Source organism: Chrysochloris asiatica, unplaced genomic scaffold (assembly GCF_000296735.1).
Source record: "Chrysochloris asiatica unplaced genomic scaffold, ChrAsi1.0 scaffold00034, whole genome shotgun sequence".
In the NCBI taxonomy this organism is placed as follows: Eukaryota; Metazoa; Chordata; class Mammalia; order Afrosoricida; family Chrysochloridae; genus Chrysochloris; species Chrysochloris asiatica.
The window spans coordinates 17,998,052-18,013,979 of NW_006408552.1; the positions used below are offsets into that span (position 1 = coordinate 17,998,052).

Below are 15,928 nucleotides of genomic sequence, written 5' to 3' on the forward strand. Positions count from 1 at the left end.
TCAATGTAAAGAAAACAAAAATCCTCACCACTGGACCAATAAATAACATCATGATAAATGGAGAAAAGATTGAAGTTGTCAAAGACTTCAGTTTGCTTGGATCCACTATCAGCCTTCATGGAAGCAGTAGCAAGAAAGCAAATGATGTATTTATTGCATTAGGCAAATCTACTGCACAAGATCTCTTTAAAAAGTTCAAGAGCAAAGATGTCAGTTTGAGGACTAAGGTGTACCTGACCAAACATATTTTCAATAGCTTCATATGCATGTGAAAATTGGACAGTGAATAAGGAAGACTATATAGGAATTGATGCATTTGAGTTATGGTATGGGAGAATATTAAAAGTACCATGGGACTACGAGAAGAACAAATGAACCTTTTGGAAGACATACAGCCAGAATGTTCCTTAGAAGCCTGGATAGCAAGACTTTGTCTTTCATACTTCGGATATGTTATCAGGAGAGACCAGTCCCTGGAGAAGGACATCATGCTTGGTAAAGTGGAGGGTCATTGAAAAAGAGGAAGACTCCCAATGAGATGAATTGGCACAGTGACAGCAGCAATGGGCTCAAGCGTAACAATTGTGACGATGGCATGGGACCGGGCAGTTTTTCGTTCTGTCATGTATAAAGTCACTATGAGTCAGAAACAACTCAGTGGCACCTACTAACAACAACAACAAAAGAAAGAGGAATGGGGTGCATCAAAGCAGTGGGTACCTGGGAGGCTCGCTCTGAGCCGGCAAGGTCCACCATGAAGAGCCGCCCAATGCGCACGGCCTCCGCCAGCTCCGAGCCACGGCTCCACTGGCGCACGGTGACCTGCAGCACAGCGTGGGAACGTGATGAGGTCCGGTTGGTGGCTGTGGGCTCCTGAGTGCGCTGCCGGTTGCCTTTGGTGAGCAACTCCATAATCTGAGGACAGAGGCCGAGGTGGGTCAGTGCCAAATGGGTAGGTGTATGACCCCAAGAAACAGCAGGGGCAGGGAACCGATGGTGGGGCCCACTCCATAGCAGCCCCCAGGACTGGCCTGCTCATGGCAGAACCAAATCTATTTCTGGATGGTGGCACTCAGCAGTTAATTATTCATGGAGTAGTTGTCTCCTGACACTTGGAGTAAGCCCCTGACCCTCTTCTGCCGTGGCAAACATCAAAGGATCCTCAATTCTCCCAGGGCCTTTGCTATGTGGATCCCTAGGTAGTACTATCAATTCCCTGAGACCCATCTGCTGTGGAGCAGCTGCAGAAATCACGCCAGGGCTCCTTCTGTGTACAGTGTACATGGAGGACAGACAGACACAGCCTTCATTATGAAGGAATAAACACAAAGTGCTTGAGGGCATATGGACTTGGGGTCGACATGGCTAAGGCATGTGAGCATCCAAGTTGGGGTGGGCACGGGGGGTCTGTAGGGATTCTAGAGGAAATAAGGAGCCATGGAAGGGCTTTGAACAAGGTAGAGACCCACCCTGGGGACAGTGTTGAGTGTGGGCCACATAGAGAGAGACAGGAGGCAGACAGGAAACACGGAGTGCTGGAGATGTTTTTATAACTTGTCCTTGCTGAGGGATCAAGTGTAGAAACAGTGACCCAATCCCATTGTCAACAACGTTTAGGACCTGGGATGACAAAGGGATTTTGGACTTTTAACCAACTCTGATTGGTTGTGACTGCTCAGAGGGCTGTTGAGAAGGATTGGGAAGCTGCATCTAGAAGTGTGTTCTGTTAGTGATGCCTGCCATGAGCAGGCTAGAAGGGCAGAGATATAGATGCAGACATGAGGGAGTGAAGACTGAAATGTGTCATCTATTAGTGATGTCTGTCATGAGCACAGGCTAGGAAGGCAGAAAGATAGATGCAGATATGAGGGAGTGAGTGTTAAAAGGGTATGTGATCTATTAGTGATGCTTGTTATGGGCACAGGCTATGAGAGCAGAGAGATGGATGCAGATATGAGGGAGGGAGGGTTAAAAGAGTACATGATCTATTAGTGATGTCTGCCATGAGCACAGGCTAGAAGGTAAATGGGTGCAGATAACTGCGCTTGTGCAAGATCAAGTTCAGCTGCTTAGAAACAGCTCTGGTTTTGCAGTTGTGTGTCAGCCTGTGCTCTGTGAATCCGAACAAGGAGGGCTTTGAAAATGCTGGTGTCTGTGGCTGCAAGGGCTGAGTTATTTTGCCCTCTGTGACCTCGTGACCCTCACCTCCTGGGCATTTGAAGTGGAGACCTCCGTGATGCCTGCGATCTGGATGCTGCCACGAGAGTCTTCTCTCAGATCCAGGAATCCCGAGGAAGGGTTCAAGAGGTCGCGGATTACTTCATTATAAATCTGGGGTGGAACAGAAGAGCTGGGGACAGAGCAACTTAGTGCAAAAAAATAAGTGCAGGGTCTTCCATATCACTGAGACTCTGAGCCTCCAGAAAAACCTCGGATCCTCTGAGAACAGAGGCTTGCCACAAGAGCAGCTGGCCTTTGGGGACAACACACAATGCTGAGGAGTTCATACCCATGTATGGTAGGCTCATGCCCATTTTGCAGAAAAGTAAATGGAGGCAGGTGACAGGCTTACCTCGAGGTAAGACATGGACACACTGTAGTCCATGTTGTCACTCGTCTCCTCAATGGCCTGGAAGAGGTCCCTGAGGGTCTGCAGGTAGATGCCTGGCTCCGCATCCATGCCGAGCATGGTGTAAGTCTTCCCAGCGCCTGTTATAGGAGGAGAGAGGCCCAGGGATGGGATGATTCCTGAGTTGGGCTCAGACACTGCACCATCAGGAAACAAGTATTCCTCAGAAAATCAAACATAGAATTTATTACCACATGACCCAGCAATCCCAACCCTGGGTAAGTTCCCAAGGCATTTTTATACCCACCTTCATCACAGTACTATTCACAATCACCAAAAGGTGGACACAACCCAAGTGTCCATCAACAGATGAATGGATAAACACAATATGGTCCATCCATGCAATTTATGTATACAGCCAAAACAAGAAATAAAGTCTTGTTGTCTCGGGAGATGCTACCACGGTCATTTGGCATAACATAGTCCACAAAGGCAATGTTCTACATACTACTTTGGTGAGTAGGGACTAGGGTCTTAAAAGTTCATGAGTGGCCATCTAAGATGCAACTGTTGATCCTTCCCTGTCTAGAGGAAAAAAGAATGATGACAATGAAGATGCTTGCAAACAATTGGTCCAGTGAACTAATGGACAATGTGAACATCAGTCCCCATGACCCTGAGACCACAAGAACTAGATGGTGCCCTACCACCCCCACCTACCTCTCACTTGATTGGAAATTGAGCCACAGGTAGGTGGGGGCAACAACACTGGTGAGGTATACACACCATATACTGCTCAACCATTTGAGATCAAAAGGGTACCATTTACCTAAAGAGAACAGTCAGAAGGTTGGGGAAAGGAGGAGGAATGGAAACAAGAAACATAAGGAGGAAGTGGGATAACTGTTGTTACATGGAGGAGATTGCAATCATTGAGAGGAAACAAAGTGTAGGATTTGTTGAATGTAAAACTGATGATCTTGTCTATAACCCTTCACTCAATTCACAATAAAAAGTTTAAAAAAGAAAGAAAGAAATGTATGTGTTATCTGTAAATGAGAACGATTTCAAAAGGGGTACCTGTTTAGGGGGAGCCTCACTTCTCCCCCTACTGAATTCCCTGTGGAACCAAAGACTATGCTTTTCTTCTTGCTGGTCAGAGACTGGTTCGTATGAGGGGGCTTCAAAAAATTTGTGGAAAGATTCCTTTATCTTTCTATTCCATTTTTCCATTAACTTTTTGAAGCCCCTTCATAGTAGATGCTTGTTATATAGTCTGTTGAATGAATGAAACAGACATGCTATGATTCTGGACCAGTCACTGTACACACATGTAGAGCTGGAGGGGAGGGGGTCTCCAGATTCCCACCCACCAGCTGTGTGATTTCAGGGAAGCCTTAGCACCTCTCCTGGGCTCACTTTTCTCATCTGTGAAAAGGGATTGTGCTGCCTCCCTCTCAGGACTGCTGAAAGGGTGATGGGAGACAACAGAGAGAAGAGCGACACAGACCAGCAGGTTAGGATGAGTCATCCACTCTCTGGGGCAGCCCATTGGCTCAAGGACACACTGCCCTTGGCATACCTGAGGGACCGTAGGCAAACACTGTTGCGTTGTATCCGGAAATGACTCCCTCCACCAGGTGCTGGGTGGTGGCGCAATACACATCCTCCTGTGGACAGACACAAAGGGACAGTCAGGTGGACGGCCAACTGGTGGGAGAGGACAAGGGTATGGCTTCTATAAATGGCCATTCCCCTCTAGACAGGTGTAGAGGACATAGGTAGGAGAAGGGTATCTTGAAACAGCTTGGACGTTGGCTAGTCTTGGGCCACCATGCTGTGAAGAAGCCAAAGCCACATGGAGATGCCCAGTCCTGTTGGTAGGACACCTTGGCCATTCTGGGCCTCTCTGTATATGTTCTTGTGATGGGAGGGACAGTGCCAACCCCACAGGGTGGGTGCGAGGGAGGAGGGAGAACTGAGTGAGAATGTGCGGGACAGCTCCCACCACAAGGCCTGATACGCAGTAGATACTAAATAGGTGTGAGTCCTTCCCAGGACTTCTTGGAAAATTGAGAGGGCTCTTTCTCTCTGCCTCAGAGCACTCCAAACCATGAGAGTCACATGGAGGAAGAGGCCATTGCACAGGCTGAAGCACAACAAAGAAAGACAAGGCAGCAAGCAGTCCGAGGACTCGCTGGCGAATGCACCGTGGAAGCCATGGCAGTAGGAATGTGGAATGCTGGGGGCCTGGGGCATTGGTACAGCTGTTACTGTTACATGTTACTGGCTAGGACATCTAACTCAACAAATCTCTATCCATCATACCAAATCAGTCCCTTATGAGCCTTTGCCTTGGACTTCTGACATCTTGGACTAATTCTGTTCTCAGTGGTGGCTGAGTGTACACAATAAATCACCTCTTCTGCTATTTTCAATGAAGACTTCAAAAACAATTAAGAATTGAGAGGGATCAAGAATACTGAGGGCTGGGAGGCAGCATCAGGATCTGGAAATCTGTGTCCTCTGTAGGAGACAAAATTGGGACCAGGGAGATAAAGTCTCAGGCCAGCATAATTTTCTAAAAGACTACAATGCATAGAGATGAGAGTGTGGAGCAGTTTGGGTAGTGAGCTTCTTGTCCAAGGAGCATTCAAGTAAAAAAATACTTGAACAACAAGTCCAGGACTGAGGAATCAGAGTACCCACTTCCACGGCATCTCTGGGCCTTAATGGTCACTTCACTTAATTTTCCCAACATTCCTGGCAGGTTACACAGCTCAAAGGGGTCACAGCAGCACTGGATATAGCTTTGGCAGAATGAAGCCCCTGCTTTTTGGCACAACACTGCCCTGCTTTCCTCTAGCTCTGGTACTGGCACTGAATCAAGGTTTTGCAACTCTCAAGCCGTGGGACCTCAGGCAAGTTGCTACCGTCTAAAACCTCAGTTTCCTCACCTGTAAAATGGGATCACATATTTTATAAAGTTGCAGGAAGATGACAGGACAACGCATGCCAAGAGCATACAGCCCCTGGTGTGCTAAGTAGATGTGAATGACATTCTACTTCCTGTGCTGTTAAATTGTGGTTAAATTGGAGGTAGGGGAGAAAAGAAGCTTCCGGAACTGCTTGATGATTATGTCAGCTCTGAATCCGGGGGAGTACCTTAGGGTTCTGAGAACTCCATTCAACATCACCAGCCTCCTTCTGGAAAGACCACTCGAGTGAATGCAGTTGCAGTGAGTCCATTGAGGGGTGGGAGAGGGCAGGGAAGGACCAGAAGATGAGAGGATGCAAGATGGCTGTGGATTCTTGGTTACTCTTTTCACTGGGATGCTGAGCCTAAGTGCCCTCCCCTCGAGTCTGGACCAGCCCTAGTAACCTGCCTGACTTGTGAAGTATGGCTGACATGAAGCCTGGCCAGGTCTGGCCAAACTGGAAGGAGTCTGGCACCATCCACCTTGTTCACTTGGAGCTCTGAGCCACCCTGTAAGAAGTCTGACTTCCCTGAGGCCGCCATGTTGTGAGGAAAAGAGGCCACAAGGGCCTAGCCCCAGCAGAGCTCTGAGGAAAAGCCAGTGTTTACCGTAGGACAGCCTTCAGCTGACATTTCAACGCAGTTGCCTGAGAGGCAACTAGGATAAGTAACGAGGATAAGAGTAATTGTTGTAATTAGTCCAAGAACTAACAGACTATGAGAACCCTGTCTCCATGACCCGAAGACCAGAGCGACATGGTACCCGCTACCACTACCAACTGCTTTTAAAGGGATCACATTAGAAGGTCCTGAATAGAATTGGAGAAAATACGGAACAAAGCTCAAAATCATACAAAAAGACCAGGCTTACTGGTCAAACGGAGACTGGTGGGACCTCCGAGACTCCAGCTCTTAGACACCCTTCAAGCCTGGAACTGAACTCACCCCCAGTGACTCCGTTTTCAGCCCAATAATAGAAGACTTGTAAAGAGAACAGTAACACTAGGAGGTCAACACTCCTTAGAACAATCAACCAGTTGAGATCAAAAGGGTAGCATTTTCCCCAAGACAAAGTTCAGAAGGCAGTAAGGGATAGGAACTAAAAAATGGGAAACACAGGGAGGAAGTGGAATATGCAATGCTACATTGTGTGGATTCTAATCAATGAGATGAAACAAAATGTGTATGAACTCTTGAATGGAAAGCTGATCTGTTCTGTTAATCTTCTCCCAATTCACTTTAAAAAGTGGGAAAAAAAAAAAAAAGAACACATTGTTGTTCTGAACCACTAAGCTTTGTTCTGCAGACAGAAAACCAGGAGAGAACTCCCACAGCTGGGAGCTATGGTTTCAGCGGGCCGAGGGTTTCCAGGACAGTGTGAGGGGACAGTGATGAGAGCTCAGAACCCACAGCTGGCCTTGGGTTTTGCCTTGGGGCTAAACATTCCCACTGTTCCTCATCCTGAACCTCCTGAGTAGGGACCATACATTCAGACCCCACTCCATCTGACTGGGCTGAAAAGGGAGCCTCAGGGCCCCACCTCCCAGATGATGTGCTAGATGGTGTTGGCCCTTGGGAAGGGATGAATGTTCGGTTCAGGTACAACCCTGGTTCTCACGGTGTGACCATCCCAACTCTTGGACTCTTCATCAGTGAAATGGGGACCAAAGCACCTATGCCAGGACCCCTCTACACTTATGGTGTCACACAGTTCATCCCTGATTCAGGCCTCGGCCTCCTGCTTCACCTTCATCCCCAGGAAGGCCTCCCTTCACCACCTGTGCCTTACAGTGCCTCACAGACTGCCTCAGTCTCAGGGAAGGTGCCTCCTGCTGCTGTCCACTCAGATGACCCAAGCTCACCTGGGGTCTCTGCCCCCAACTTTGGCTTGGACAAGACAGCCCAGTTACTAGGTCCCCAAAGGTGGCTCTAGTGCTTGATGAGGATGCTCACGACTGTCTTGAACCAACAGGAGGACAGCGGGGCCGGGGAGGGCACCTGGGAAGCATGCTGGTCGAAAACCGTGTCAAATATGAAGGTCTTCTCCCGGGATCGGTGGGTGCGCAGCGTGTCCTCAGGGTCTTCACCAGGGTCCATCAGCACCACCATCTTGGAGTAAAGAGGTAGAGGGGTCAGTGTGGTCACACCTGTGTGAGGACATACTCTCAGCATCAGGGAGAGGCCTCACCCCTGCAAGGGCTCCCCAACACACAAGCACATACCTCCTTGACAGCCCCAGAGACCAAGGCCTCTGTGCTTAGGCCAGTGGAAAACTTGGTGGGCTGTGTCCCACCCTCCTCTCCCTTCCATTCGGGGCATCCCCAAGGGAACAACTGAAAGTACCTGTCCTGTGTCCTGCCCACACACTTGCTCCCAATAACCGAGCTGCCCCTCACGTCTGTGGGTACCACAGCATCCTTGGGTACCACAGACTCATGAGCAGTCCCTCCCAAGAACCTCACAATGGCATCAGCCACTGGACCTGGTACCTTCCCATTACAAGGACTTTGAAGGGCTAACAGAATGAGGACAGGTGGGAACATTGTTTGCTGCTGAGCTGACAACTGTGTTGTGTGGTCTCCTCACGAGACCCCTGGCCTTGCCTTTCGCTCTAGGGGTCGAGTCAGCAAAGGGGAGGAGAAGGTTAGGGTGTCCACATACACCTAGAGAGCAAAGGACTCGCCCATCCTCAAGAAGATAAACACAGAATTACCATGGTGGTAGCAATGATGTGTTGTCAAGTTAATCTCAATGCATAGCAACCCAGTACAGTATTTCTGGGGCTATAAATCTTTACAGGAGCAGAAAACCTCATCTTTCTCCCATGGAGAAGCTGGTGGATTCAAACTGCTGACCTTGTTGTTAGCAGCTCTACACTTAACCCACTATGCCACCAGAGTTCCTTAGAATTACTATTTGTTATTATTAAGTGCCTTGGAGTCGGTTCCAACCCATAGCGACCCTGTATAGGGTTTCCAAGGAGCAGCTGGTGAGTTTGAACCACCTACCTTGCAGTTCAAAGCAACTTTGCAGTCCAGCGCATTAACCCACAGCATCACACCATAGGACCCTATAATTCCCCTCTCAGGTACAGTGAAATTGATGAGAATCAGAACTCAATGGAATGGCCTTGTTTTCCTGGGTTTCACACGTTTTCCAGTTTTGACAGGATGCAACCTTCCGATATTTCTATCACTCTCCATAGGTGGAAAACAGCTGAGTTTTCCCTATCAGGTTTCCACCTTACACAGGTTCCAGACTTTTCTAAGTTTGGTGGTACACCCCCAAGTTTGACAGCAGGGACTTAAACAGGTACATGCATGTGGATGTTCACTGCAGCACTGTTCCCACTGCAGCAAAAAGGAGGAGACAACCAAATGTCCATTAGCAGATGATGGACACACACAATGCGGTCTGGCCACACCATGGAGTACTTTGCAGTCATAAGGAGAAATGAAGTTCTGATACCTATTATCACCTGACTGGACTTTGAAAGCATGCTACTGAGACACAAGAGAAAACACCACGATTCCACTTAACAGGTACTTTATTTGGAGTGAGCAAATGCATGGAGACCAGAGTAGATTCATGGTCACCAGGAACAAGGGCCAGGAAAGGCACTGGGATTCTGTTCATAGAAGGGGAACAGCAGAAAACAGATACTGACGAGGGCTAAATCGTATCTGGTAGAAATGCTGAATTTGCTTTTCTATGTTTTTACCACAATGCTGCTGTTGGCTACTGTCAAGTCAATTCTGACTCATAGAGAGCCCATGGACAACAGAAGGAAACACTGCCCAGTCCTGCACCACCCTCACGTTATTGCTACGTTTGAACCCATTGTTGCAGCAATGGCATCAGTCATGGTGAGTCGTCCTCTCTTTTGCTGACCCTCTATATTTTTACGCCTCCCTCCCTCACACACACACAAAAAATCTATAAAAATAAAGGATCCAGCCCATTCTCCAGCCTGCTCCTTGTCTCTCTCTGGGTTCCTGGGCAGCCTCCCAGGGCCTCTCCCAGCTCCTGTAAAGATGTAATTATGAAGAGAGTGTATTAGGGTCTCTGGAGACCCAGGAGTTCAAAGGAGCCCTTCTCAGGGGAAGTGAGAAGGAGGGGCAGGGCAATTAGAGATCAGCCAGGCCCTGGATGTTTACTCTGGTGAGGGCTCACGGCCCCTCCGGGCCTGGAGAGGGGGAATCACAGACACCAATGAGAGGGACAAGAGCACCCCTCCATCCCCCCCCCCCCCCACCAGCTGGCCCTCCTGGATTCTGGGGCTGGGGCCAACACTTGGCACTTTTTCCAAGATGTATCAGGTAGACACTTCTTCCCTCCACAGCTGTCCTCTCCTTCCCAGAATGGAGAGGGCCCAAAGGTGGGCCAGGCTCTGTTCCATATACTGGCTTCCCCTCTTACTGGTCTGGAGGCCATGGGAGCTCCCTCACCACTCTGAACCTCATTGTTCTTGTCTGTAAAATGGGGGTGTCCTAGAACCCACCTGCTGAGATACCGCTCGGTGTCTAGAAAAAGTCACCTGATTGTATCTTTGATTAGGAAAAAAATCTTTCCATATGAAAAACGTTTTAATTTTTTTTACATATTGAGAAAAATCAGCTAAAGTTGAATAAATCTATAGATTAAATAATATGATATTACGCTCCTTATTTTCTTGGTGAGAAAAATACACAATGAAATACATACTGTTTCAACAATTTCCACATGGACAATTCATTGACGGTGGTATTCTTTAAGGTGGGCCACGTTCCTTGACAACATTTAAAACATTTCGCTGTCATCAACACACACTCAACTGCTCCCCTCCCCCAAGTTTCTGGATTTACTCGCATAGATAAGAGTTCTTTACAAGAGTATACAGTTCCAACCAACCACTCAAGAACAAAAGGGCAGCCCCTGCCCCGGGGAGAAAGCTCTGAAGGCAGGAAAGGATGGGAAAGAAAAAGATGAATGGAAACAGGAAGAAGTGGGAAGAACATTGTGGGGCTTGCAATCAATGTCACCCATCAAAATGTGTATGAATTGTTGAATGGAAGCCAATGTGCTCTGCAAACTAACATCCAAATCACAGTAAGAAAATAGAAAAAAAAAAAAACCTCACAAACCCACACCACCAAACTGGAAAAACTAAAAACAGAGTATATTGATTTTGATCACTGGACAGAGGTCATACCAGAGGATGCTGTTGTTTTTCAGAAAGATGCAGGAAGCTGTTTGTGTGTAGTGGGCATCCTGCCACAACAGACTCTCCAATGGGCAGAGAGGAGGGGAAAGCAAGCTCCAGGGTGATGTGGACAGTTGGGGAACCTGGGAGTTGTACTATTTGTGCAGATTTTCCATGCATCTGGACTGACTTCAGAATAACAAGTGGAAAGAAATCTGGAGCTGTGATGTAGTTCAAAGCACAGCATGGCAGCCTCGGGGGCCCAGGGACTCTAGACATCAGGGGAAGGGAGGGTTGGCAGGGCGCCTGCTCTCATCCCCACTCAGAGTCCTGGCTTGGCTCTAGAACTCCGATGCTCGACACACTTCCCATTCCCAACACCCCTCAAGACTTCAGAGGCCCCCCGTGCTGGGACATTTGTAGTTCCAGGTTGTTAGAACAATGTTCTGTTCTCAAATATTCAATTTTCTGCCCTGGTTTCATAGTTCTCTTTTTCCCCAGTCCTGACCCTTTCCCTATGACGTCGGTCACCAGAACCAAGGAACTGGGGGAAACGCTCACTCTGAACTAACAGTCTGAATGTGAGGAACCACTGGACAACCTTCTGCCGCCAGTCTGTTCTAGATCTTTCTCTTGCTGCTGGGCGCTAATTCCCATTATAGAGGTCCATAGAGCTGATTCCCATTATAGAGGTCCACAGAGCTGATTCTTATTATAGAGGTCCACAGAGCTGATTCTTATTATAGAGGTCCACAGAGCTGCCTATGAAGGAGATCCTATGACCACCACCACATGTGATGACTGCTTTTGAGTGTGACCAGGCAAACACTGGAGACAATATAGAAGAGGGACATTCTGAGTCACTTAATGTGTTGTTAAGTGCTGCTGAATTGGTTCCGATTCACAGCAACCCAGTATAGGGTTTCTGAGGAGTCCAGCACACCACCACACCAGGACTCCGAGCCATGTATTGGGGCAGCTGAGTCTCCTGATATGGCTGACTGACAGCTCCCAGGGAGCTGTCAGTCAATTGGCCCACAACAAAGTGCCCAAGGCTTTGGAGATTACGAAGACTATTCTGAGCTGCCATCAAACCCTGAAATTATTATTTGCCTTATAAATCATTTAGGAAGGATACGACCCCTCTTCCTGTAATTAGTTACTTTTTATCAGTCACACATGCTCACAGAAGTGAGAGTGTAGCAGAACTCTCGTCTTCCATGAGAAAGATCTAGGTTTGATTCTTGGCCAACGTGACTCTTGTGCAGCCTCCAACTGCATCTGTCAGTGGAGGCCTGTGTGTTGTTAGGAAAAAAGGCCTGTCCATCCACTTCCAAAACACCAGCTCATGAAAGCCCTCCAGATCACAACAGTCTGATGACACTGTGTGCAGGGTTGCCATGAGGTAGGGACTGATTGGAGTGCAGCCAATACCACCACATGAACACAGTTTTAAATAAAGCTTGCTGAGACAGCTGTCCCTACCCCTCCCACAACTCAGTTAGCTGATTTTTAGGGTTTCATCAGCGAGCCCCTAAGGAGCATACTCATATAGTGTACCCCTTCTTGGTTTGCTGGGTCTCTGCTCTCATCCCCCAGCCATCTATACTGACCACAGACTGAGTCCAAATTTCCATATTGAGATGAGGTCCACTCAGAGGGAGCAGGAGGGAAAATGGAATGTGTCCAACTGCATCCTTGGCCGTGAGACTAGAACTGACAGGATGACTGAATGTTTTGATCAAATATTCTATAGAAGACTCCTGATCAACAGGGGGTAATTATAGGACAGAATTTCAAATTCTCTTGGACTTTACATTTCCTGGAGCCACAGAGGCTTAATGAACCGCTGAAACTATTGCCCAGAGACCATCTTTAAACCTTAAACCAAAAACAGTCCCTGAAGTCATCTCAAACAAAAGAGTGGTTTCGTTTAATTAGTAAAGAATGTCTGTTTTGAGTTATATCTGTCTGAGATCAAACTGACAACAGCAACTTGAAAGCTCAGCTAGGGTTACGTGAATGAGAAAGGATTTATATGAATGGGGAACGACTCAGAAAAGAGGGGTGAGAACAGTGGCACAACTTCAACAATGTCATCCCTGTCACTGAACTGTACATATTCAAACTGTTCAACTGGTATGTCCTGCTGTGTGTATTCTTAACAACAGCAACAAAAATTAAATCATTTAAAACAGAATGTTGTTAACAGTTCAGGAAAAACAATAAACTAGGTGGTCTCATGATTTCTTAGCCTCTTCCAAGCCCTCTCCCACTTCAGGGCTGCTACCAGTTGTTCCCTCAGCCTAGATTCCCACCTCCCTTCTCCCACTTTCTTTGGTCCTCCCTTCTGTCCTCCATGGCATTCAATCCCTTCTCTCTGTTCACTGTCCCCCACCTCATGGGGACACTCACTGCCTAACCCCAGTGTGGGCACAGCCACATTCAGCACTAATGCCTATTGAATAAACAGGGATAAACTGGTAACACACACAGCAGAGCACATTCACAATACACACACAGTAACTTATTAGGTCTCAGGGACTAGGCCAGGATGCAATCCCACCCTCCATGCCTCCCCAGCCTCACCTGGTCCCCCACTTTGTGGGCGATGGGGGTGGCCCCTTCTTCCAGCTCTGCATCATTGAGTGGACGGATTCGAAGAGCTACCTGTGGGTGGGGCACAGCTCCAGTTGTTTTTCAAGGGGCAGTTCTTCCAGAAGCTGCTCCTAAGAAGGTCTCCTTGGCTCCCTGGTGACGAGGCGGGAGAGGCACTGGGCCAGGCTCCACTCTGGGGTTATAACTACCCACATTGGACAGATGGGGGACTGAGGCACTTGCCCAAAGTCACACAGAAGCCATGTTGTGACTGCGGTAGCCTGAGTGCCACTCATGTGGATCCCCAACCCTCCAAGCTTTCTCCCTGTTCTAAGGGAGCCCTCTGGCCCCAGGTTTCCAGCTCACTGTGACCACTTGGTCATGGCTGGGGTCTGTCTCTAACCAGCCTGGGGGCTGGAAGGGATAAGTCCCTAGCCTCACCTCCCTCAAGTGTCAAATAGTTTCAGGTTCCCAGTCTACTAGCAGGTGGGCCTGGCTGCCCCCCAAAGTCCTCAGTCAGAGAAAAGGTTGGGCAGGGGTGAGAAGCAAAATTGTGGAGCCAATTCCAGCTCACAGTGAGCCCAGGTGTCAGAGGACTGTGCTTTGTAGGGGTTTCAGGACAGACTTTCCAGAAGCAAGTAGCCACGCTTTTCTTCAAGGCCTCTCTGGGTGGACTTGAACTTCTAATTTTCTGATGAACAGCCAAGTGGGTGTAGTTTGCACCCCCAAGAGAGTTGACCAGGGGTGGGAGGAGTGAAATTAGAGGGTGGGATGGTGCGGGGAGAAGCTCACCATGAGTTGCTGGTCCTTGGGCTCCACGGTGGTGATCTCCCGCATGGCTGGGCTGCCCCGGGCAGGGGAAGGCATGCAACTGGCTCAGTGTGGATGTGGAGATGCCGTTCTCCAGGCAGAGCTGGGCAACCACAGAGCAGCAGCGTCATGCTCCACCACGTGACATCAGCTGGCTGCGCACTCCATAACGTGTAAAGCGTCCACAGCCTTACTTCCACGCCCAGCACAGCCAACAGCACCAGGCATTCCCTCTGGGGACTGAGCACAGGGCACCGTTCCAGCCTTCAGTCGACTAGCTCATCTAATCCCTCAGCAACCCGCCAGGTTTCCACGGCACTCACCTGATCTCAGGTGAGCCTGCCTGAGCGGGAGGAGTGAGTTCTGCTCTCCTCTCCCGACTGAGTCAAAGAAGGCACTGCAGGGTGGCCCCGAGCAGGGAAAGCCATTCCCAAAGGACAGCTGCTACCAGTTAGGCTTAAAGAAGTCACATCAGCATTTTTCAAAGCAGTGTGAGGTAACCTTCGTATTTCTGACACACTGCCACAGACTTAAGCCCTCTCCCTCACACCAACTCAAATGAATGAGCAGGTGTATTTGCTGCTCAAATGCTATGCTCTCAAGGCACAGTCCTGGTATCCATGCGGCAAAGGGACAAACTTCTGCCTTCTAGAATCAGAAAGGTCCCAGCTGAGAAATGGCACAGACCATGGAGCCAGGGATGTGGAGGCCCCTCCCACATACCTGTGCAGGATGAGTCCTGGGGCTCTGTGGGTAACCAACAGCAGCTACATCAACTGTGTCCAGTTTTTAATTAAGGCTTCAAGTCAGTTTCTCCTGATCCAGTCATGGCTGATAGGCAAAACCGGGGCAGACTCAAATTTGTAAAGATTTGCAAAATGTAGGTGAAACACCCTTTTCTACTATTGTAAAATCGAAACTTGAGCTGGATAGAAAGCCTGTAAGCCTGTCTTCCGGCCTATAACTGACTAGAATACCTAAAAGGGGTTCTAGAACTTGCCCAGTGAAATAGGCCTCCTGTGGAGCCTTTGCAGTGTATAGGACTTTAGATGGAATCCTGAGCCCTATCCAGAACCTTCTGAGGTGGGACATTGCCACTAGAAAGGACAGGCAGACCAGCCTGGAACAACTAGAGCAACAGTAGATACATCCTCAAATAAAGATCAGGAAAAACCCAAAACAAAAATGGCAGTATGACTGGCTACTACAAAAATAAACAAGTTGTAAGCAAAAATACTGTTGAGTGATGACACATGGTAGAGATTGTAATCACAGCAATGAAATGATGAGTGTAAAACTGATATTCTCCCATGTAAGCTATCACTCAATTCACAATAAAAAATTTTAAGAAAAAAACAAGTTGTTTGCCAGGAAGCCATCAAGGCAAGCAATCAAGTCCCTTCATGACAGCGCCCCCTCTAAGATTAATACTCAAAGGGAACACACATGAGCAGGCATATAAACTTGTTGGAGCTCATGTTGGTCTACTGGTGAGTGGAAGAGGGGTTAAGGTAGCAATCAAGAAATGGGCTGAGTTCAACCACGTTCCAGACTCCAGTGGACCTGAAGATGAGAGTTGGTTAGTTCAAAATATAGTGAGACCTGGGGACATCTGAGCCTATGGTCAAGGACATAGCCACAGAGGTCTAGAGAGAGTGAAGCATCCAACTGATATGAAGTGAGAGGGGTCGCACAAGAACACCCAAAGTTGCAGATAGTACCCATTTGACCTAGCCTTGATAATCAGAACTCGACTAGAGGAAGATATATAAAAAAAAGAACAAATTTTGAT

The 15,928-nt window shown here is 48.2% G+C and overlaps 1 protein-coding gene across 1 annotated transcript in view; it reads right to left on the reverse strand.

Moving 5' to 3' along the window:
* LOC102835296 (kinesin-like protein KIF19-like) overlaps positions 1 to 14,163 on the reverse strand; it is a 63,579-nt gene extending 49,416 nt beyond the window's left edge. The window contains exons 1-7 of the mRNA XM_006859878.1: positions 14,119 to 14,163; positions 13,318 to 13,398; positions 7,545 to 7,655; positions 4,152 to 4,239; positions 2,573 to 2,709; positions 2,206 to 2,331; positions 721 to 915 (exon numbers count right to left, since the gene is read on the reverse strand). Of these exons, the coding sequence (XP_006859940.1) occupies positions 721 to 915; positions 2,206 to 2,331; positions 2,573 to 2,709; positions 4,152 to 4,239; positions 7,545 to 7,655; positions 13,318 to 13,398; positions 14,119 to 14,163 (783 nt within the window). The remainder of the gene's footprint in view (positions 1 to 720; positions 916 to 2,205; positions 2,332 to 2,572; positions 2,710 to 4,151; positions 4,240 to 7,544; positions 7,656 to 13,317; positions 13,399 to 14,118) is intronic.
* Positions 14,164 to 15,928: the final 1,765 nt, after the last annotated feature.